The following is a 24658-nucleotide window of genomic DNA, read 5'->3' as shown; positions in this document are numbered from 1 at the left end:
AGACTCGTAAAATGCAGTAACTTTGCTTGAGGTCTGCTGCAAATACATAAAACTACATCCGTCCTTGAAAATAGGAAGAAAAAAGTCGTGCGAAGGAGCATGAAAAGCGAAAAGTATGATGACAAATATTGCGTGGAATTCAACGTTATTCATTAATATTTTTATCAATGTTATTGACGAATAGATGGAATTATATGAGTTTTAGGGAAATTGGGCTGAATTTTTCGATTGCATTTTCGGAGTAGGGTTCGACGCGTCAAATAACCAAATTGAGAACGGACGATATTTCGAAATTCGAAAAAATGAGTAATTCGGAATTCTCATTCCCAATCGACTATTTAGTAGATTACGTGTTTAACCAAATATTCCTTCTCTGAATTCGTATTTACTAAAAAATATATATTTCGATAGTTCTCATTTCGAATGCAATTTTAACAGACCATACGAATGTCGAAAGATCATATTTTCTAATTAAAAATGGAGAGTAATTGTTTCATAGACAGACCAGAATATAGAGTAGCAAAAAATGGAAAGTGAATTTTCCGAGCCTATAAAACTTGGATTTTCGGAACAGCGATGGCTCGAAAAGGCGGAAATCAAAATGGCGATGCTTGAAATCGGAGATCACCAGTCTGAGTAAGTGAGTGGTGAGCCGCATGCATTTTGAGCTCAGTTGCATATCTTTATTAGTGATGGTCGAATTTTTGAAAAATCAACATTTTAGTCGTCGTTCTATGGGCGACTGTTACATTCTATTTTCGATGTAAACGTGCTTCGAACCTTGAAGTTTCTACTTCATTTATTTTCGACATTCAAGGCTCTAGTCGAATTCTCTCTCCGAATTATCATTCGAAGTTTGTAAACTCGAGATTTGAGCTGTTCGAAATTTTAGTCATTCTAACATTTTATCCCCCCACCCAGTTTCTCGTTTTTCAAAGAAATACAGAAACGTGCATGAAATAATAATTGAATATTCAATAAAGTAGGAAGTTATACTTGAAACTGCGAATCGAGGTAACATTTCGTCGGAGAGAGGAGCATAAGGAGGCCGAGGGCCGCGTATACCTGCGATTATCCGAGTCGGGAGAGAGGTTCAAAAATGTTCATTTACCGTTATTGCATTATTTATGGCAAGTTTTCATGTCCTTCGAATTCCATACGGAGGTGGAAGGCAAATTTGAATAGAAGATTGACACTTTACTTGGCTAATATATAAAGCCGTTACTATAAATTTTAGTTGCCACCAGTCGTGGCGAGACGAGATAATTTCGACGCGTCGAAACGGGCTCAACGCTCGACGGATGATCATTCGAATTTCCCATTTTCTCGTGTGACTAATGCGATTCGCAATCGTCTGGCTTATAATTTCGTTTATAATTTACGATCGTAGTGAGGTCGGCTCGAGAAAACTTAAAAGCTACGAGACAGTTTTGCTCGAGTAAACACGAGACCAACAACGCCTCGTTCCCTCGTAAACCAGCCAGAGAATCGTAATTATACGTTTTTTCGGAACATCTCAGGCGCGAGAAACGCTAATTAATCGCTCGTTAAAAGTCTCCTGGATCGGTCGTGCATACGTTTTCAAAAATGTTCAATGATCGGTACATTGTTTTTCATCGGTTTGTGCGTTTAACGAGGCCTCCGGAAAAATTGGTCGCCCTCGTAAGAGGATTTTCAGATTCACTTGCTTCTCGAATCGATCTTTTCATTCTGCGTTTTATAACGAGCAAACCCTCTGCGTGGAATAAATTTTCATCGAAATAATCGAAGATTTGCAATAAACGTAATATTTAAACCCTGCGAAAACAGTCAACATCGCGGTCCCCGAAGATCTTCCTTCAATTTTCCTTCGAGGAGATACGAGGAAACTTCTGCAAATGAGTGTTCTCAAGTGACATTGATTTCACGAATTCTCAACTCTTTCTTCTCCGCGCACCTGGACTGACCTGAGATGTACACGAGACGAGAAGGAGTTACCTGAAAAAGTGCCAGGATAGAGCGAATATTCATCATCCTTTTGGCACGCATTCGGTCTCGCTCATTGAATTGTACGACAAATATTTATTCTTTGGGTTTATAACGCAGGATTTATACGAGAAAAACGGTGGGAGTCGAGGAGGACGAAACATCGAGCGGTAACTTTAAGTCAGACGTTTCGTCAATTCGTCACGTTTGTTCGTTTCGCTAAATATTTTCATAGCCGTTGAAAGTTTTCGTTGAAAAATCATTTGAAAGTGCGAGTTCATCAAACAAAGAACAACCCGGGGGACTGAACTTTTCGATGCCTCGTGCAGTTGTCCAGATCGTTTTTTATTTTTTTAACCAAGCTCTTAAGGTAGGTCAGGATTTCCCGGACGTATATCACTCCCCGAGGACAGTAGAGGCGTTACAGCTGCCCCCGCAACTCGGGGACGGCCCCCGCAACGACGAAAATATAAATATACAATGGTCGAGTTTACTTAACGTCGATACCGGAAGAAACGATCGCATTTTTGTCAATCTCGTTCCAACTCATTCCCATTCGATTTCATCGCGTCGCACTTCTCGTCATTTTCTTCGTAATGCGAAGCTTTGTAAATTAAAATAAATTAAGCGTCGAAATAAATGGCGAACGTTCCACATTTTCTCGTTCGCAACTCCCCACATTTTTCCACAATCGTTCGCGATACAAAGGACATTGGGAATTAGTCTGACATTATATCTTGGTTAATGTAAGAAAATCCCATAATCTCACACGCATCCAGGCACACGTTAATCAGCAGTTGAAAAACAGCAGTTTGCGATTGTACGCAGTCGCGACCCTGGGACTCGAATGCACATTTGCTGACGTTTGCCAGCTGAGAACCCGAGGATGGAGGAGTGCGGAGAGAACTGAACGGGTGAATTTTCATCAGGGATTTTCGACCAGCTCATTTTCATCGTACGATCCAAGGAACGTTGAACTTTTGTCTGCAGTTCGTAAAGTTGGGAGAAAATAAGAATTCAATTCGTTGCTCACGATCGAATGGGAATTCAAATTTGCAGTTTGATCCCCCATCGCTCGTCCGATTAAAATACAGAAGTGCGAGACCATTTTTGTCATCTTTCGCGCATCGACTTATTTTTATTCCAATCGCGGTCGAGTGGCGTGGGAAAATTCAACTTCCGAATCCTGGTCGTTCGGAAGTCGACAAAGTCCAACTCGATTCTCGGACAGACTAAAATCTCGCTGTTCGAAGCACTTGCAAGTGACTGGCGCGTATCGACGTTGGCGTTTTGACAAGCTTTTTGAGATCAGGCACAACTTTCACCCCGATTTTTCCATCGGTGCCAAAGCAGTTTTAATCGTCGGTACACACTTTGTTTTGCAATTAGAACGATTCCTGTAATAAAACTGCGCAGTGAGGCCGAGGGCAGCCTCATTTCATGGGTCCATTACATTTATTAGGAGCGTGTTTACTCGGCTCGTATATCGGGTCGTTGGCAATTAAGCTTTGTGTGCGCAAAACGCGCATTGTTTTCCGTAGTAATAATTTACAGTCCCGAGCACCATTTTCAGTCGTTCATCTCTGGTTGATTAATAAATCGTACGTGCTTTCTATTCGTCTGTAGGGCACGGGATTCATCATTTGTATTGCACACATTCCAATCTTCCTTGTCCCGTGTCTTCCCCTGCGCCCGGTCGTTCCATCGCCTCGAGAAAGCTTTTATTTTATTCATTTTTATCCTCTCAAATATAAATTCGCAGTTCTTTTGTTGCTGGGAAAGCCTCGGCGGCGATTTTTAAAATTCATCTTTCAAACGTCATCCACGAAGAAACATATTTTCATGCCAGCGGATTTCATGAATGGATCGTAATCAACGATGAATGTCGGTGATTAGTAATTAGATGCTCTCGAGTGTGCCTCGTATCGAGTTCAAGAACGTGTGTAACGTCGTGCGAGTGCCACTGGAGGATCCCAAGGAAAATCCACAGAATAGAAACTCAATTTTCTTGCAGCAAGCTTTGAGTTTCATTGTGATTAGAAAAAGCGAAAAGGTGAACTTTTGAAAAATAAATTTTCTCACTTTTTTGAGGCATTCTCCAAATTCTAAGACCAATGGAAAAATTGAGTGAATTTCGAGTCGGAATGATGGCGGTTTTTTGTGAAAATAATTCTTCCAACCCAACGAATGCTCGTAGCCGCCAATCCAAATGGAGTTTTACGTCATCCTTCAACGTGCAAGAATGGAAAGAAAAACTCCTAGTCAGGCTTACGGTTTTACAGTCTCGACTGGATCGTCCTTTATGTAACGTATATGGACAAGAAGAACCGAGTGAAGTCTTCAATTAACGTGTCGACATGGTCACAACTCACGAGTACGAGCCTCTCGTGCGTTCCTGCTGCACGCGGAGCTGCCTTTTTTCTCCTTTTCTGTACTTCGAAGCTCCATTGAGTTTTCACCTCAGCCAAACAAGTCGATCGAGGGAAAGATCATTTTTTCGGGAATTCTAATCGTTGCCAATTTGTGAAAAATCATAAAAGTATCGGCCCGATCCAAGCAACTTTCTATTTCGAAGTGGCGTTTTTCCGGAAAATTTTCATTGCTTTAAACGAAAAATACTAAAATTTAAAACGTTTTAAAAAAAATCGATCTTCCACAATTTTCCCACAACATTTCGAAACTGGAGAAAACCGTTGAATTTAGCTGCCTCGTGAGTGAAAATATTGATCAAACGGTGGAGCCAGGACAAAAGTTTAAAACCATAAATTATTCATGTTCATTTTATTCGCGCAATAAATAGTGTATAATAACGATTGTAACGGAGGAACAATAACAAGAATAACAATTTCACATGCGCATAACCTCGTGAACCGCCTCTGGCCCACGTTATCCATTTCATTAATAAATTACGCTTTCTACGCGAACAACAAACTCGATGTGGAACTTCTCACTGCACAATAAATAATAATAATATATCGTATACATATTTTTTCAGCACGCAACCGAGTCTTCGTTAATTAACGCACACACGAGAGATTAAAGGGCACGTATAAATAATACGACTGCAATCTCGAATCATCTGTAACACACAGTTCGAAGCGTGTGTATCATCCGCACTGACGTGATAATTAACCCGGAAAATATTGAGATTTTGTCATTAAAGAGTTAACGGTTAAATAAAAAGAGAGAAAAAATCGTCTTTTGGGATATTCATAATTGCTGTGAGGGGGAATCCGTTTTTTTTCTTCCCACTTTTGACTGGTTGATTACAGTTGTGTTCCACAGGAGATGAGAAACAATTTTGTTCCTTACTCGGTGCATCCAGTGTTTTCTTTCCCGAGAATGAGAGCCCGATAAAAATGGAGTTAGCGGGAGGCTTGTACGGAGCAAGTGAAGCGCGGAATATCGACAGCGACTTTTGAAAAGGGTCCGAGAGAGCAGGGAGGAGAGAAAAAGTTTGATGTGCAAATCGACGGTGAAAGTGGTCTCGAGTGCACAGCACGCGAAAGGACTCGCAACCTCGTCGTGCTGCTGGGTCAAAGTTTAAAAGATTCCTCGCGAGCCGGTAAATCGGAGAAACCATAGCGAGATTAATGAGTCGCGAAAGAGAGAAAAATTGAGCGGAAGCGTCGAGCGATTTCTCCTCGATCGGAGCGACAAATGATTGTTCAATTAGCCACTGCGCTTTGTCCCATTTTTCAAACGTCTCGCGCGTTGAGCGTTCGTCGAGCTGGACGAAGCTCATCGCGATCGCGGGCATCTTATTCCTAATCGTTAAATCCACGTCGCAGCGACGGCGCGCGTGTGCGAATTTATCGCGAAAATCGAGTCTCCGAGTGGTCGCATCGACACGAGCAATCCGTCGATCTATTTTTACTACTTTGCCAATTAAAACGGAGACCGAGCGATCGTCTCGCGCCTACTCGGAAGGTCAAGGCTCTTGACCGATTACGAGAACGAGATTTGAAAAGCCGAAAAAGACTCAACGGAGCCCCGCTTATTCTGGGACCATAGAGAAACAGCAACGAACCCGTTTTCGCGAACGGAGTCGATTCCTCATTCCCCATTTTGTTAGTATCTTTCATCGAGGTGCGAAACTCCCTCAAATTTAATAATAGCTCAATAAACTGAGCTCTCATATCGCAATGAAAGGGAGAGCGAGATAAAGACGCGAAAAAGGTTTGGCAAAATAACAATTCCTCGAAGAATTGTCTGGCATGAGACGTGGGCGAATGCCAATGATGTATTATAAAGCAAGTGAAACGTCGATGTGCAAAGCACACCGTCTTATCTTCGTCTCCGTTACATAACCGCTAGGGATTCGACTTCTCGCATAGACTCTCGCGAGAAGCGCGAGGAATCCTCGGCCTTTGAGGTTCCTTAATATGTACAACTCATTTCAGACCGACGAGGGACTATTTTTTTCCAGCATTTTTATACATCACTTACGTATCCGTATCCATCCGTCCCATTGTCATTTTTGTCCTTTTATTATCGTGATTTTGTTACCGAACCGTATATTTTAGTATTTTAGAGTTTTTTTTTGTTCCATTGAATTTAGAAGATAATTTATCGGTCGAGCGACGAAGATTGATTAAAAAATGCTCATTTTCCACGAAACAGAATTGAAACACTTGGCATGAATAATAAATCGTGATCGAATAACCGTTACAGCTTATAAAATATAAAAGAAAGTAACTTCATGGCGATCGGGTTTTTATCGGATGGAAAGATAATCGTGATACCGGTGAGCGTCCATGGCTATTATTGGAGAATAAAAAAGATTGTATATTCGAATAACACGCGAATCGAGTGCCCTTTCACTGCGTAGCCTCTTCATTATCGCGAATTTTAATAATTGACAGGGGTAAGAAACAAAAGTGCATTCGCCGAAAATTGCACGAATCGAAGATCGAGAGAAAGGAGTAAAAACGCGGAGTCGACGAGGGCGATTGCAGGATGTCGGCAATTCGCTTTTCGCCAGATCGGAAGAAAAAGTCGGCCGAAAACGGCGGAAGTCGGAGCGTCCAATTTTTAACGGTATTTATCGTATTCCGAGGAATCGAATTGGAATTTTTATCATTTCTCCCTACCAAGACTCCGATTGAATGGTCAAATAATTTATTAGCAACTAATAATCAAATTGAAAAAACACGTTTCATTGAAACCCGACGAATTTCACGGCGACAAAGCTCAAAAACATTCAAAAGCCTCAAAAGGATCGTGCGGTCAAAAGTTTTTTGTCGCCTCCGAAGAGACGCAAACGCGCCAAGGATCGGTACGTGTTTGGACTAAAATAATAAAAAACGAAGAAAAAAATATGCTGAAAAAAACACGAATGAACGCAGCTTTGTAACTGCATTGAAAATTAGGAGAATTTTGCGAAAAGGAACGAGGAGAATAGTTGAAAGAAAGCTGAAGAGAGGGAGCAGTCCCGTTTCAGGTGCCCGCAGTAGGTGGTCATAAAATCCTTACCCACGTTATTACAACTGCTATAAAGCTTTACCTATATATGTATATTTATATAGAAAAGTAGAAAGGGGCTGCAAGATTCCCAACGAGCAAAGAAAAAGGAATAAACAGGCATCGAGGATTAATGAGCAGGTAGAGGGGTGAGGAAGAGGCCAAGAGAGAGAAAGAGGGGGGAAGTCGTGGAAAGGAGAAGGGTAGCTACCCACCGGTATGGAACACTATACACAAGTTGTACGAGGACCGCGGCGATTCACAGTTGAACAGAAGACCGGTGAACGTCGAAGGAACCGGTTCGTAGTGCACCACTCGTGTGCTTTGGATCGTCGCTATTTCATTTTCTCGTTTATCTTTCGTATCGTATTTCGGTGTGAGAAAAATTCGTCGCGAATGTCGTTAAGTGATAAAATCCCGTGAAGTTTTATTGCAAATACGAATATTTGGACCCGCTTCGCAAGTGAAATTAGCCCGCTTTTCGTTTAATCGGAACACGAAATAATTGTGAAGGATTTTTATTATCTTACGCGCATGAAGATGAATGGACCCAGCGTCGATGTGGTCTGGGAACCTCCGACGCAGATGAGCTCCCTCGATTGTTGGGACTATTCCATCGAACTCGCTTGTCTTCAGGGACCCGAAGGTACTGCTTCCGATTATTTTTATTCGCGGAAAATCCACGCAGCCAAAGCACGGAAGATTCGTGGCAAATGATCGTGACGGATAAGTCTCGAATGGCTTTTTATTTCATTCGTTTTTTACGGTTTTCCGAGCAAAGCGGTAGTTGAGGAATTCCAACGGATTTCCAGAATGTCTGTCTTTCGGAAATAACCCGATGAAGAACGCCGGTGCTCGGAATATCTGTAAAGTAAATAAAATCGTTGAGAACCACGAAATTGCTATTTTGGAGGACAAGCCGAAGCTCAGAAAATAAAAAAATTCAATTTTGTTCCTCGCTTACGATGATTCAACAAGAAAAAAATGATAAAATTGAGAAGGGATCGAAGCTTTGGGAGGCGAAATTTATATCTTGTTTTGTACCAGTGAATTTCAAGTTTTCTCATCACGTTTGACACAACGCGATCACGTGCGTTGCCGTGACTCCGAGATATGTGGCTCGAGTTGGTGAAAAAGGAAAAGATGTTATGGGAATTGGCATTCGGAGCACAAAATTCTTTACCGTTTTTCGTGGTTGTTTGTTGGGCCGAAGAGAGACGTTCACGCGGTATCACGAAGTTGCTCACGAGCGTGTAGTTTGTGGCTCGGTACTCTGGAAGCGAAGGTCCTTGCCCTAGCAAAGAGAGTTCAGGCATTCTTCACTTGTGACTCCACCGAGTTGAGGATCTCAGTTCCAACAGCGTGTGTGCGCGCCTGCACCTCCGAGAAAATTATTAACTGTCTCGCGAGCGCTGGCGCCTTTCGTATCTCGAGCCTGAGAAAACACCTGCCCTTTCATGAACTTTATAAAAGTAAAACAACAAAAGCAGCGTACAGTAACATTTTTTCTCAAGAAATCGTGGAGTGAGAATCAGTACAATCTTTAGGATCATTGAGACTGCGAAACAGTCCAAGGAAATATCCGACACTTCATCGCAGATTTTCAACATTATCCTAAAAGTCAAAACTGCAAAAATCTCTGTCGAATGCAATTCAAAGTAGCGACGAATCGAATGGAAAATCCTCTGTGAAAAAGTTGCTATTAAATAGTATAATCAGATAGAAAAGTTGCACAAAAAATTGTAATATCGAACCCGGAAAAATCCTTCGATACCATCAATCATTTCTCTTTCCCCGACGAATAATAATCGTTCGCCAAAGTTTCCTGTAATGTGAAATCGATGCGAATCCTCCAATGAGAATCGTATTTAGTGCACAAAATGATCGCAACGTATGAACGTGCCCGAGAACGATTCCATTTAATTGGAAATTATCGAGAGCGTGACCGAGAAAACAAGAGTTCTCGTAAATCGACGACAGATATGTTTATAAATTATATCGCGATGTTAAATTATAGCTCTTTTGACTATTCTCTTCCCGCTCAATGCTCACGAATATCATCCCACTGAGGAGATAATGACAGGTGAAAGGTTGCGTCACTATACTGGCATAAAGAAGCTTCTCGAATCCAATTGTAGGAGCGACGACATTCCCTATAAACTATTTTTTGTTATATCGAGCTCTCGAACAGCTTCGTTTCATATTTCGTATCGTGTCAAGACGATTCGATACGTAATAATTTATGTAGATTACTTTTTATTTTTTAAATGTATTTTAATTTTTTTTATTTATTGATATATCAAATGAATTTTATTAATTCATGAAAGTACGCAAAGCTGTACACATTTCATTAATTCGAACAATTGCAATTATAGTAACCGCAACAATAGTAATCATAATAATAGAATAGAAAATATGCATAATAATGTTGGTTTTCATGTTACACGAGCTCAAACGTGCTGACGAGAAACGTAGTGTTTTTTGTGTCGCTACTGTTCTACTCTCTATGATGCTTATAGTATATAAAATCTCTCGATTTCGTGACGGAATAATTTTCTCTCCCACAGCCAATTACACTTGTGCAACGTCACATGCGCCCAGTCCTCGCGTTCTTCAATTTCTTCGCATATTTTTTTACCTCTTCTCCTCTCCTCGTCGATGCATAATTTTTTATACGCTTTTTTTCTCGTTACAGATCTTCAGCTGGCTGCTGAGCTTGGCAAAACTCTGCTCGAACGTAACAAGGAACTGGAAAACAGCCTGAAAAGTCATCAGAGTACGATTGAAGAACAGGCACAAGAAATCGAGGTGAGAAGACGCTCGATGAGGCTTTTAAGGTCGTACGAATGAAATCGCGTTTCAACGGAATTTAACGAATATTAAATGTGAAAAAAGAAACTACGTTTATTGGAAGAAGCACAACTAATTACTCAATTGTTACGATGAATTTGCATTCGATAATTATCGAATTCCACGGTAATCAGATCATTCGTATGCTCTCATGAATAATTATACAACGATATAGAAAAATGATTAAATTCACGATATTATTATGCATTCGACCGTAACCCCTTAATTATAATGAACCGATGGAACAGCTAAGAGGAACGAGGAGAAAGAGACAATGATTTTTATTGTTCCATCGCACGAGAGGGGATCTCTCGACTTTCATTCGGGAAATTAGATTAATTAGTCTCTTCTACTCTGCTATTAAGAGAGAAAAAAGAATCTCCGAGAGTGACTCTCGCGGTAGAAACGCAAGCGACTAATGCACAGCCACACTTTCCTGAACAGCACACCTCATTGTGTAATTTATTTAGAAATTACGCGGCACTTGCGTCATCATTAATAACAGGTCTTCCTCAGAGTTCCCCCAACTTCCGGTTTGCACCCGAATCGTTATTACATTATTACCGATTCAGGCAAAATTTGTCTTTCAAGATCCTTACGAATGTGCCTCTGTTTTTCTTAGTACATGAAAAAACAAACAGCCGCCCTCAGAGAAGTGAACAATTCGAGGCTCAAAATTTACGAACAGTTGGAAGTCAGTATTCAGGATTTGGAACGTGCCAATCGTCGCCTCGTCGTCGAAAATAGCAGCGACAAAAAGCTCATAAAAAGGTGATTATTTCGGGAGGAAAAATACAATCTTTTATTCAAAAAGTGCCCGTAAAATCGTCGAAATTATTCAAACAATCGGATTAGATGATAAAAATTAATCGAACGAGCTGACGATTTCATGTTTGCTGGCGTTTAATACTTTTCAATAATCATCCTTCCAATCGTACCAACAGTCAGAGCTTGACGATCGAGAGTCTCGAGGCAAAGTCCGAAGAATTGCTAAAGAAAATCGACGATTTGAAGTCCCAGTGCGAGTCCCTTCAGCGTCAACAAACGACGAACCAACAATGCGAGGACGAGTCGCAATCGCTGACAGCTTGGAAGGCATCGATGACACAAGACGGCAGCACAAAACGAGTACGAATAAATAAGTCTACTTTTGCATGAGCATATTTTACGGTGGCACGAACTAGCCCACTCGAAATTTGGACTGACCTCTGAGAAGTCGCGGTTATTTAGGAAAAGCTTCCGCTTCTGCCATTTTTCCAACTTCTTGAATTAATGTCTCTTTTAAGGATTCGGTAGCCCTTTATTTTAGTCGTCGCTATGAATTCCGTAAATGTTTTTCTATCCATGAGACAGTTTGTATCAGGAATTAAAAATTATTTAGTACACGAATTACTGAATAGAAATATACTGATGGAATTTCCATGAGCTCCCGTATGAATTTTACGATTTTTCAAGTTTTCATTTTTCCTTAAATGCTCGATAACCTGACCTGATATTTCGCGAATCTATATTCCCATGGACTTTTACTTAACTGTCATTTAAAATCAGCTATTTGTAGAATATTCGGGTTCGTGAAAGGAATACCTTAATAGAAGTAAAAAGTAATGAAAAAATGATAATTCGCCCGAATTTGACACCGACGCTGAAACTTTATACTGATTGTGAGCGAAATCGATCTCCGATGCAGATCGCTGCGAAAACTTCGCCGAAGCCAACACAAGAAAGCCAAATCGACACGTGCTCGCGACAGCTGGTCAACACACACGCCGAAGATGAAGAAGAAGTGACGGAACTGTTGAGACAGTTGCACGAGTCTCGCAATCAACGGGCTCGCGATCAGGCCAGAATTACTGAACTTACGGAACAGCTAGCCGCTCTTGTTCAGGAAAACACCTCCCTCGAGGACCAACTCAACGTATGGCGCAACAAGGCACAAGACATGAAGAACTTACAGGACGAAATTAATACCCTCGAGGAAGTCAGGTGAGCTCTTTGCTCCTTAAATCATTTTGGTAAATACTTACAATGCTCACTTTTGCTAAAAAGCATGCCCATCATTATTTTTTCAGCATTTTCATTCATCGAAAATTATACCGCGATTAATTTTAGGGAGGGGGAAGATAAAAATTTAATTCAAAATTTTCTTTTTAAATCTGGAAAAAATCACGAAGGGGGAGGTGGGAAAATGAAAACACGGAATAAGATGCTCCGGACCCGAACCACTTCTACGTGTTGTATGAGTAAGGGGTTGTATGAGTTTGGAGCAACGAATCCTGAAAGAATGAATGATCACAGTAGCCAAGAAATTGAAATTTAGCTTATAAAAACAAAATAGTGTTTTTTTTTACTTTCTTCATTCGTAAAATTTATTGTAATATAATTTTTCGTCAATATTACACGTTGCCAAAAACTTTGGGACCGTTTTCATTGATGACAATAGCGAAGAAACTGAAATTTTATTCGGGTTTTTTCAAACATTTTTTTTTCAGTTTTTGTACATTCCCTCTCCCTTAAATGAATGCCCCATATCATTTTTTATTGATAATAATAGTGAAAAAAATGTAGAACCACTTTAGCAAAAGTGAGTATTGTAAATATTTACCATTTGACGTTTCATCGAAATGCCGCATTTCAGCGGCCAAACAATCGATTCGTGTGATAAAAAAATGTGTGCAGTCCGCATTTCGATGATTTCGAGTGAAGCAAAAATGGCTGTAATTCTTCAAATATGCCAATAAATTTAAGTTCGCAAGCGCCGTTTCAATAAATAATGGAAAAATTTAAGTTTAGTTGCGTACATTTGTAGAAACTGTTGACTGACTCGTTTCGATCGAGCACATTGAGGATCATCGTTTTAGGTCGTTCGAGTTTCGTATTTTTCAAAGGCATTCTTTGACGTTTTGTTTCCGTTACTCCAGACAAGGTCATCTTTGCGGCCGTTGCTTACGCGGCGTCGACCTCAGTACTCACGACGAGTTGTCAGTGATGCTGGACCAAGAAGAAGACGACGATATAAGCATGGCCGACTCTTTCGTCACCGACACCCAACGTGATTGCGAATCGATAACCCAGGTGAGATCGAGCTCTATTTCAGTGAAGCTTCCCAAACTGGAAAAACGAAGTTATGAAATTAGCATGTCGTTTATCATTCTCATCGTTTGCCACGTCATTTCCTGCTTTTTTCCACCCGCAAAACGTAACTTGATACTTCGCTTTGTTCGTTTGTTCAATAACGGCCGTTTGGAAACACGAATTTATCGGAGAATCGGGCCCAGTGAAATTGGTAGAAAAATCACGAATTCTATTCGATGTTGCATCGAATTTCGTTGAATTATCTTCGAAAAGATGAAAATAAAAAAATGGGAGTAAAGGCCCCAGTTTTGTAAGAAATAGCGGGCTCGTCGGTGCTTCGTGATTCCAATGACAGTGCCGCACTTTAAATAATCATTTTTGCAATCATCGTAACGCTTAAAACTTGCTTTCAAACGATAATTTTGGAAAAAAATACTTTGAAAAAGCATACACGAAGGATCTATGGTTGGAAGAGAGCGGTATGGCTATTTTGAATATCAAATGAAATTAACCTTGAAATTTTGTTTCCTTCAGGAAAAGGTAAACTCAAAACCTCCGGAAATCGCAGCTAACAGAAAAGATCGTAAAAATTTATTTCACTTCGTCTGGGGTATGATATTTAGCGCGTGGAATCCAATCGGTGAATTAATCAGCTTCGCACTTGACACCTTCGGTTACGTCAAGAATAAATTAGTCGTACCGATCGCATTGTTGCCCTTCCGATTGCCGCGCTTTTTCCTCAAGAAGCTCTTTCAGACTTATCGTTACCGTATGATTTGGTGAAAGAAGACAAATAACTATCGACTCATTCGATCAATCATCGATAACGAAGATACACGTGTAAATATTTTAGTAATAGCGCTTCGTGAATCTCAAATTTCCTAAGAAAATCTGTTTCAAATACAGGGAATACCAAATAACACTAAAACATAAAAAACAAATGGACTGATTGACGAAACACCGAGACTGTTAGTTACACTTTTTTATATCGCATAGAATTACTTACCGATACGAAATAGAATCGGGAAATATGATACACTCTTGATAAACTCGACAACAAACTGTACGCAAATGTAGAAATTTATTTGTGACAATTATTTCTCCTGCTATTGATTATTAATCGTGTGATAGTACTGTAATTCATTTATTTTAAGGTATTACTGGATGGATAGCCCAGCCGATAAATTATACCTGATCGGAATTTCCGTACTTCGTGATGCAATAAAAATCTGAAAAAATTCAGCAACATTTGGAAAGTTATGAACCACAATTATCAATAATAATATTGCCCAAAAGTTATTAATAAATTGTTTGAATAAATATTTTTTTAACAATTTTACAGTAAACCCTTGTTTTTTTTTTACGAATCGAATGTGCGCATTTTTCTGAATGCTCATGATTTTTTTCAGAATTTTCGTGGATTTTTGAAATTCCCTTTTTTAAATTTTCTAAGTGGCTCTATTTGTACATTTTTGATCCAGTAACCTTGAGACTTTTCAAAACTGATGGTAAATATGTCTTCTAAAACATATCCAAAATTCAAATTTTTCAAAACTTTTTTCAAAATTTTTTCAAGAAGTTTCAAAAATCCACGGGAATTCTGAAAAAAATCATGAGCATAGAAAAAAATACGCACATTTGATTCGTAAAAAAAAAAAACAATAGATCACCGCAAAATGATTGAAAAATTAATTGTTTAAACAATTTGTTATTAACTTTTGGGCGATATTATTATTGATAATTGTTGTTCATAGCTTTCCAAATGTTGTTGAATTTTTTCAGATTTTTATTGCATCACGAAGTACGGAAATTCCAATAAGATATAATTTTTGGTCGAGCTATCCATCCAGTTATACCTTAATGTGTTAATTCTTCAGTCGGGAGTTGTACATAAGAATTTGCCCACGATCAATGGTTCCTGATTATTTGTCGAGTTAATTTTCTTCCATTTTCATACTAATTTAGGAAAATCCGTTGATGGGGATCATTTCTATGGTTTCGTCGATTCAGACGAGGGGGAAGGGATGTCAGTGTTGAAAAAAGAAATGTATATTGCATTTGTCGTTGTTTGAAAATGAATGAACGAATTATTAATAATTTATCATTCGGTTGATCTCAAGTGACGATTCTTTTGCTTCATTTTGCTAACGAATCTCGTAAATTTTTCATCAACTGTTTTAATTTGGCTGTTTATACTCTGTAGATATCTTACTCACAAGTGTGTTCATACTTCATTGACATCGCAACCCCACGCATGTTTATTCATTATTTAGCTCATCATATACTTTTTAGTTCGTCTAGTCGCGTTACCGTCAAATTCATCTTTGTTAATATTTATATTTTTTTATACATACATATTTATATAGAAAGATGAATATATACTTTGGTCGATTTGTCATAGTTTTTTCGTGCAATGTAAATGCCAGATTTATATGATCTTAAATAAAATGTTTCATCACTGTAATGTTGAATTTTATTTTATCTAATGTCCTATAAATCTGGCGTTATCCTCGATCCTTTAATCCTCATCGAAATGTGCCTAAAAATCGCTCGATTATCACTTTTTTCGTGTAAAAAGATCTTTGAATGGAAAAATCCCGTAAATGGATCTTCTAGTTGTCGAGAAAACGATTAGCCAATAAAATCACATTTTTCGAAGAGCTCTTCTTATTACAGGCACACTTCCTGTGCGACGATTTGGATTTCATGAAATTGAATTCTCTCAACTTTAGAGAGCCAAAAACGAGAATAAGAAAACGGAATGTTTTTAGATATCAATGATTTCTTGAGAAAGCCTCGTTACCGGTGAAAATGACTTAGGAATGGAAAAAGAAAAACACTTATTTGAGGTTAGCGAGTAATGACGACACAAATGGTGGTAAATTTGACAAGATCCTGAGCCAGCTGGTTTAAAATACAGACATGCGTACCCGTATAAATAAAAAGTGGCTGTTGTCATATTTTGCTTGACGATTTAACTACGAAAGTATTTTAATCGCTATCATGATATTAAAAATTGATCAATCTCAACAAATAAGTTACATAAAATTTTAATAATTGCGAGAATAAATTTTAATCGTTTATTTGATCACGAAAAGAGCAAAAAAGTTTAGTTGCTTTCTTCAATCACACAAGTAACGTTTGATCTTCGTGCTTGAAAAAAGATTGAAAAATGGAAAAATTGATTTCGGTACCAGAATCCTGTTAACTTTGACGTTCGTTTCTTTGACTAAGAGAAATCGTTAAAGTTGTCAAGGAATCGGATTAGCAATCGTGAAATCATCTTGATTCGAATTTCCTACGGAAACGGAGTCAATTTTTTAGTTCCAAGAGATACAAAATCGCGGAGTGCAGTAGTAGTGCAAATAGTATTCGTGAATTGCGAAAAAAGGGGAAATCGTGTCGCGTTATTAAATTTAGCGGTTTGTAAATTTTCGCAGTTTGAAATATCGAAGTAACTCGATCGGTTTTTCTTATCGAAAATAGAAGGAGACCTGGATTAAAGGATGAAAAAATGTGTGTCAACAGGAAACGAGCAGCAAAGTTGGGGAAGTTGACGAGTCGAATCCAAACCCGTACAGAGTCCTCGTCGAGAAATACGAGGCGTTGCTCGAGGTGCAGAGGCATCCGGCGGTTCGTCGTAAGCCGAGTGTCCCCACGACGTGTATGTCGTTGCAAGAGGAGCTCGAGATGTCAGGTGAATTCAACAATTTCCAAAATTCATCTTGCGATTACGAGACGAGCCAGCAGGACTCGAAAACGAGCAATCAGAACGGCGGGGGGCGTCGGGGCTTTTCGAGAAAACCGTTTTCAGCGACGCCCACAGACTTCTCGGAAGCGGAAACATCGTCCTCCGGGTTCGCGGACGAGACGAGTAACAAATCAACGCAAACGGACGAGCGCCCTGGCTTTCTTCTGTGCTCGATCGCCGACGGGGAGGATTGCAAATTCAGTATTTACGATGACAACAGTCCGTTCGAGAGTCGCTTCCGCAAAACTCCGGAGTATCGAGAATTGTTCAGCGAAATATTCCGCGTGCTCAAGAGGGCGGCTGAGGCAAAGGAGGACGGTGAGAAGCTGCCACTGTTGGACAACAGCTCTTCGAACAACACTTTGAAGTGTGAAAACAATTCGGGAGATTCTGCCCAATTGGACGACTGCAACAGCGAGGCAACCGACGATTGTCAGAGCGTCATGTCCTCCGTCGTCTCCTCGGTCGTATCCGAGCCGGTGTTTCGCGTCCAAACCCCAGAGATGAAGCGCAAAAATCACGAGACTCCATCGACGATGCAGGAAACTCCGAAAAGCTCGTTATCCACCGCGAACAGCTTGACCAATGGCAAAGTGTCCGGAGATGTTCATAATCATCAAAGGACTCACCAACCTCGTCGTCACCATCTCGATTATTTGTCCATAAACGTACAAGTCAGAAAGAAGAACAACGCCAAAAAGAATTCCCCGAAGAAGGCAAGCGTCGAGAGGTCCGCGACGCCGGACAACTCCACGAGTCCACGCGTCCACAAATCCAACAGCAGCGGCCGGAGAAACAGATTCAGACCTCTGACCACCGCCGAGCAAGCTGACGGAACAATCTGGAACGGAAACACTCTTCATATATTCTCAAGCAAAACTCGCATCTCTCCTGGCAACTCCAACATTTCAAACAACTTGAGAAGCAGACAAGGCTCAGTTTCTTCGACTCGCAATTCTCCCAATGAACAGCACAACTCCAGCTTGGAATACAAGCCGAGCACAGCTTCCGAGGAAGTCGCGAGACTGAGAAGACTCGAAATGTCCTACGCCGAAGCCCTCAGAATGCCAAACAAACCCAAAGTACACAACAATCGTAGATACTAGAACATTTTTTTAGCCTTGTACCGCATATTTCAGGCAAACATAAAGAAATAACGGATTAATGAAGTAACGACCGAGATAGGGATAAAGAAAATGCGAAGAAACAATAGTTTCCGCGCAGCAGGGCAAGAATTTTTGTAACTTTCTTTATCGACTCGTGGAACGATGCGAAAAAGAGTGATGATTTATAATAATAATCTATACACATGCTCCGAGTATTACTTCTCAGCGGGAGAAACGTCGAGTTTACTTTTTTCTTAGGATTCTTTGTCTCTCGTTTCGTTACTTATTATTTCTTTGATAAAATCTCTTGCTATTAGAAATTTGCGTTTTTCTCCTGACGAAATGAATCGCTCTTGGACAATTGGGGGGACGAGAATATTGACGCAGTTGCGCGTGAAAGCTTGATTTTTCCAACGATTCAATTATTGGGAAGATTTTCTTTTTTCGATCTGCTTCGTACACGATTTTGTTGACACAAAATTTGAGTTATTGTAAATATTCCGTTTCGTGGTTAACGAATTTTTTTTAATTTCGAGAAAACTATGATTTTTTGTCTTTTTCTATTGACCCGAGCGACCACGGGACTAAGACGATGTTACGTCGATATTTATTCGATCGAAAGACGCTACCGCGCGCCGATATTTCCTCTTTGGGCTGGTTTCTAGCGCGCAATATACAAATTAATGATTATTCACGGGTGAAATTTTTCATAATTGTAAATATTTGCTTTTGCGGTTTGTGGATTTTGTAAAATTTGAAAAAACAAATGTCCCTAATGTTCTTGTTGAAAGTATCGACGCGGCTTGCTAAAGTTCAATTTTTCAGTGAACGTTAATCCTCGATATCGCACGACACCAAATGCACTGAGAATATCAAAGATTTTTCTTCGAGTCATCTAGCCCCAAGGACTAAAGCACCGTACCCCACAAAATGATTGAAAAAAATATTGTACGCAAGGGGATTGAAAAATACACGTCCTCGGTGGCGAAAGATTTTTCATTTTTAGTTCGGACAAAATATATTTCGTGCTAGAAACCAGTCGAAAGTTCCTCGAGCCACAGCGATGCAACAATTACTTTTCGATTGACTCGAACGATAAAAAGATTGATGCGAACGAACGGCTTCGATTCGAATTTTATCGGGGCGCTCCCTCGAGGGCGATTTTTTGCTCTTCGGGTTCGTTTCTAGCGCGCAAAACGGTGAGAAATATTGCTCAGTGTCCACGCGCATTTGTTTTTCTATAGGCGTTCAAATAATATACATTTTTATCAATATTATTACGGGATTCTCGGCCTATGTTCGGGTAAAAAGATAAAAAAACAAGCCTTGATATTTGTAAATATTTTCTCATACGAATGATACAATCGATGATCAGCGGAGAATGGTAACTTTGGGAAGTTGCGTCGATACTTTTTAGAGCTTAAGTTCCTTTCATTTTCTATTTTGTATATTTTCTCTTCTTGTTCTCTGTCAAATTTACATGTTTTATGTGTTTTATCCAAGCGAATGCATGACGTTAGTTTATTCCGAGGGCTGAAGTATATGAAAAAAAAAAAAAAAAAAAACAGGATAAAAAAGAATATGAAAGGCTGGAAAAACCGAAGCGAGACTCAATTTATATCCATGTGCAAAGAGCTTCGTTCCCCTTTACTCAACCTCGAGAATTTCCCCTCTCCCCCTTTTCCCCGTATCGGTGGTAAATTAAGAAATAAAAATTATTTATGTGCCATTTACTATAATTATCTAATTTCTGTAATTCTACCTTTGTCCTTATCCTTAAAAAAGTATTTCCGACATTTTAAACATCAAAAAATAAAGGTCTCGTTTACAATTACGTGCGTTCTTTGTGACACGTATCAACAGCGTAAATGAATTTCGGAATGACTTACACGAATAATCATAATAATAATTTAATTCTATGAGCATTTCTGTTTTTGCAGGTCGCACAGAATCGGAGAAAATAACATTTTTTCGTTGTATTAAAACAATTCTGACGAAGATTTTGAATCTTCTTGCAAAATATTGCACGAAAAACACAGCGACAATTTTGTTCTCACACTTTGAAAGTTCTTAGAAAGATTTAGAGAAGGATTAAATGTTTGGAAACGGAAAAAAAATGTTTTTTTGAGAATCGTTAAGAAAAGTGTTCGAATACAAATGACCAAAAATAATTCAATGCATTTTTATTCAATATTTTCACCGCAGTGATCAAATCACGATTTTGTCTCGGAAAGATAATGAGTATATCACACTATTACCAATGAATATCCAAAGCGATAGCATCAGTTCTATTGAACTATTGAAAGTTCCTAGGAAAGAATTTCGGAAATCGTTCAACCGGTTGAAAATCATCTCAATGCGTTCCTGCCCTTTTTCGATACAAGCTAAAACTTTTCCTTATTCCGATCGGTTGAACGGTGTCGAAAATGTTCGATTTCAAAAACCATTCTAAACAATTGGTCAAACCAAAAACGGTGCCACACCACAATTGATTGAATCGATTAAGGAACGTGATTTTCAACTTCTAAAATAAAAATATTTTATCTGAGGGATGAGTGAAAACATCACATTATTCTCCAAGAAAATAGAATTACTTCGCATTTCACAACGGAATATGGAAATTTTTCGAAACTTTATTGGTCATTGAATCGTTTAAAGCATCGCTAATATTTTTTTTCTTCATCTCCATCGTGAACACGAAACTTGCGGGGATTACTGAATGTCTACTGAATACTACTGAACGGGTAAAGACTAGTTTTACATTATTTGGAATTTGAGTTCGATGCACAAAATGTTCGCAATTCTGCGTTTGTGTGACACGAGAATTAGTAGAAAAAAATTAGCATAGAACAGGATTCACGATTCTACGAAGGATTTAAAAAGCGTCGGAAGGTATAAAGAAAAAAACGAGAATTACAATTTGTTCGATGATCGTGTATTTTCATTTTTTTCATCAGGAGATAGGGGAAAGGGGATTTGTCTGTTTTCGCAGATATTTATTATTATATGTCACGATTAAAAATTTGTTTTTGTTCGTTTTTAGCAATAATCTTGCGGCATATTCAAAAGAGAATTTCAAATCGAAGTGACCCATGCTAAAATATGACTGGGTTAATCCCACAAATATGATTGAGATTTACTTTATTTACCAATGAAACGGAATTAAGGCTTGTCTGAACGAACATCTCGTCGGGCTTTTACGAATAGTCGATAATTCCGAGCTTTTGATCCTCATCGAATTCAAACATTCTTCTGTTTTTTACTTCACTTCCGTTACTCAATTTGGTCGTAGCTTGACGATGATGTCGTCGAATATGGCACGATGCACCGATCCTAAACTCGGCTGAACGCTGCTTGAACTTGCAGTTCTTCTAGGCCTGAAGAATGATTTATAAAAATGAATAACTATTGGTAGCTATTGGTAAATTAATCATTAACGAGCGAGAAAATGATAGAAATGTCATTCGAATGAGGTTTGCTTGTAAAAGCATAATCGTGAGGCTGATATTAATTGCGAATCATTATACATGTCGTTTGATCTTTGTTATTGCTTAAATTGCATTTTCGTACTCGGTTAAGCATCGAACAGCAGTTCCCGTTGGATTATTTTTCGAACGTGGATTCACCAGAAGACACTTCATCGGATGGCCGTCTAACTGTCTGTTGTGATAAGTTTCCACAGCTTTCGTGGCGTCTTTAAGAGTTTTATAAATAACCTCCGCAGTGCCCGGTCTCACCAGTCGTGAAACAAGCAATTCTCCAACGTCTTCGAAAAGTTCCTGTGCAAAGGATGCATGAATATTTTCGTAATCGGTAAAAACATTTCACTGCAAATGCGTTGAATTTACTAAAAATGTGGCAATTGTATATAGAAAGAAGCTATTGAAATTTTCAAGTTTTATTTTTGTTCGTATTTCTTGTGAGATTTGGTTCCGAAAAGTTGTTCCTCTTTTGTTAATTACCTTGATATCTTCTTGCGTGACGTTAGCTTGAAGATTTGAGACGACAATTCTGTAACCAGTAGAATGAGAGGATGAGGTCGAGCTGGTTTTTGGTCTCCCCATACTTTCCATGGGCCGTTGCTGCTTGCTCGTCATACCGTCGAGACGAGATTTGACTCCTATTTCTCTGTGACTACGAGGATCGAAATATTTCGGCTCTATGGGACTTTCAGCGAGAATAGTCCTGAAAACCCAGTAATTCTCCATAAACTTTACAAGTTACAACGTTTGTCTTACTATTCATTTGCATGGATTTTGAGTCAATGTACCTTGATTTTGATCCGAATGTCCAGTCTTCTCTGTAGGATGCAGGTTCGTATTTCGACTAAAACGGAATACACGTAAATAAAACGTTTTCTGCTCGATCAGTTCTTCATTTTATCGTTTCATAATTTTTTTGTATTTCAATCTTTTACCATTTGCGAACGTGCTACGACTTTAAAATCTCGAGGTCTCTCGGGTTCTGGTTTTCTTGGCATAGCCGATCTAAGAACATTTCCAGTAGGTTGTTTGACCCAAGTGTACGGTGTTCCGGCCTTCATACTGAACACAGGAGGTGGAGGAGGCGGGATTGGAGCGTACTCGTTGCTCACTGTACGCCTTAAGGATGGAGCATCCATCATGTAAACATCTTATGAAAAAGAAGCCATTAATATAGTAAGGACCGAAAAAAAATGTGAAAGCTTCAAATATTCTGTGATCGTCAACAATTATGAGTTCATTTAAAGATTAAAATATTAAAATCGTGATCGGATGGGTATTAAATATGTTGACGTATGTAAAATGACAAATTTTTTTTACCAATTAAACAAGCCTGGGATAACATAAATGGTTGACAAAATTGTAGTTATTAAAAATCTTTGGGAATACTGAAATCGCATGTCATTGGGACTGCAATGACGACATATGGCGTCAAAAATGAACGCCGTATGACGGCGTTGCCATTTGAAAGGTTAAAAAAAATTGAATTGGATAAAATTAAAACGTACAACAATCAGCTAAAATTTATCTAGAATTAAGAAACTTCAATGTAATTTATCCATTTCTGTACTCCAAAGAAAATCAAACCTTCATTATAGTCGATACCCATATCTTCCGAAATGTATTGAGGTTCTTGGTGAGGCTGCTTGTAACCAACATTCCGAGTATTCATGACGGGAGGCGGCTGCATGTAATTTTGGGTTTGTACATGTCCTATTAAAGTTGGAATCTTGTTGGTCATAAGGGAAATTCGTCCATTACGTCCTGTCTTTCTGGAAATGCTACCCATTTGAGGTTCAGTTTTTTTGACGTGGCTTGCTCTTAATTTGTCCAATTTCAATCTAGCATCGCTTTGTTTGGCAATTTCTGCTAATTTGTCTCTTGCATCAGTTAATTTTTCACGATTCTTTTGTATTATCTTGAAACGTGCATCTGTCACAATTGGCACGGATCTCGGTCTAGCAACACCATTAGCTCGAGCACCGCGGCTTACTCCTCTGCGTATTCTGCAAATTGAATAGTATTTCTAAGACTAAAACTTGAAAATAATTATTTTTTCACGATTCATTGGCTGGTCTAACGTTTGGTGCATTTTTTACAATTTTCTTCGGTTTTTGAGGTTATAAACGATACTGGCTTAGCGTACTCCGCACTATTTATGACGGAAAAAATATTTTCATGAATTCACGGCAGTGCCCCAAAGTTCGAATTCATTATTTCGGAGGGAAAAAGAGCATATTTTTTTGAGAATTCACATAATAGTACCCCATATTGAAAGATCACCGCGGCGTCACTTCCGAACACAAATATCTAATGAAACGGATGAAATCTTCAACTTACCCTCCTCTGCCTCGCATTATTCCAGGTTTCGATGGTTTTGTTTTTTTAATTATATCGTCCAGGCTCAGACCCATATCGGTCATGATCCGTTACGAAAAGTCCGCCTAATTATGACTTGGACTATTCATCAACGCGAGAGAAGCATGTACAACTGTTCTTTCATACAATTTTTCTATACTGTTCTTTGTCGGCCTTTTTTTCTACCTCGTTTGTTCTTTCGCGCACGGATTCGATTTTACTGTATAGTTTTGCCAAAGAGAACGAAAAAAAATGTGTACATCCAGACGAGAGACGACGCGCAACGATGTACGAGCGAGTAACTGGAGTGAACGTAGTCCCAAACCAAAAATATGGAAACCTACAACCTACCACCCGACTTTAGGGAAAAAACCAGATGATGGCCACACCATCACGGCGTTAAATTGTTGGCTACATACCTGAACTTAGCCCCCCTATATCGACTTTTTTGATTTTTCCAACGCCAATGGTTCGTTCGTTTGACTTTTATTTGATTATAATATCTCTAGAAAACGAAATTGAAAATTTTTATTAAAGTTTGCCCCCAATTATTTTTTATTTTCACAGTGGCGAAGTTTTAGGGTCAAATCGACGCGGAATTGTTTGACGGT

At 39.1% G+C, this 24658-nt stretch overlaps 2 protein-coding genes across 9 annotated transcripts in view; one reads left to right on the top strand and one right to left on the bottom strand.

Moving 5' to 3' along the window:
• centrocortin (cerebellar degeneration-related protein 2-like) overlaps positions 1-19940 on the top strand; it is a 52137-nt gene extending 32197 nt beyond the window's left edge. For 7 of the 8 annotated variants that reach the window (XM_043418124.1, XM_043418128.1, XM_043418129.1 and 4 more), the window contains 6 exons: positions 10124-10236; positions 10901-11049; positions 11223-11406; positions 11966-12261; positions 13197-13350; positions 16879-19940. In XM_043418124.1, the coding sequence (XP_043274059.1) occupies positions 10124-10236; positions 10901-11049; positions 11223-11406; positions 11966-12261; positions 13197-13350; positions 16879-18207 (2225 nt within the window). In that variant the 3' untranslated portion in view covers positions 18208-19940. Of the gene's footprint in view, positions 1-7767; positions 8075-10123; positions 10237-10900; positions 11050-11222; positions 11407-11965; positions 12262-13196; positions 13351-16878 lie in introns of those variants that run through there. The other variant, XM_043418123.1, reaches the window with a different exon arrangement.
• A 1180-nt stretch (positions 19941-21120) lies between these two features.
• On the bottom strand, positions 21121-24361 carry LOC122410102 (uncharacterized). The gene is made up of 7 exons (XM_043418134.1): positions 24030-24361; positions 23277-23695; positions 22625-22839; positions 22478-22533; positions 22170-22392; positions 21778-21986; positions 21121-21584 (listed from the first exon to the last, which is right to left on the bottom strand). Exons 1-7 carry the CDS (start codon positions 24110-24112, stop codon positions 21485-21487), a joined length of 1305 nt encoding a protein of 434 aa, XP_043274069.1. The 5' UTR covers positions 24113-24361; the 3' UTR covers positions 21121-21484.
• Between the last annotated feature and the right edge of the window lie 297 nt (positions 24362-24658).

The sequence above is a fragment of the Venturia canescens genome, chromosome 4 (genome assembly GCF_019457755.1).
Source record: "Venturia canescens isolate UGA chromosome 4, ASM1945775v1, whole genome shotgun sequence".
Classification (NCBI taxonomy): Eukaryota; Metazoa; Arthropoda; class Insecta; order Hymenoptera; family Ichneumonidae; genus Venturia; species Venturia canescens.
The sequence above is the reverse complement of the archived record's forward strand: the minus strand, read 5'-3'. Positions and strand labels throughout refer to the sequence as shown.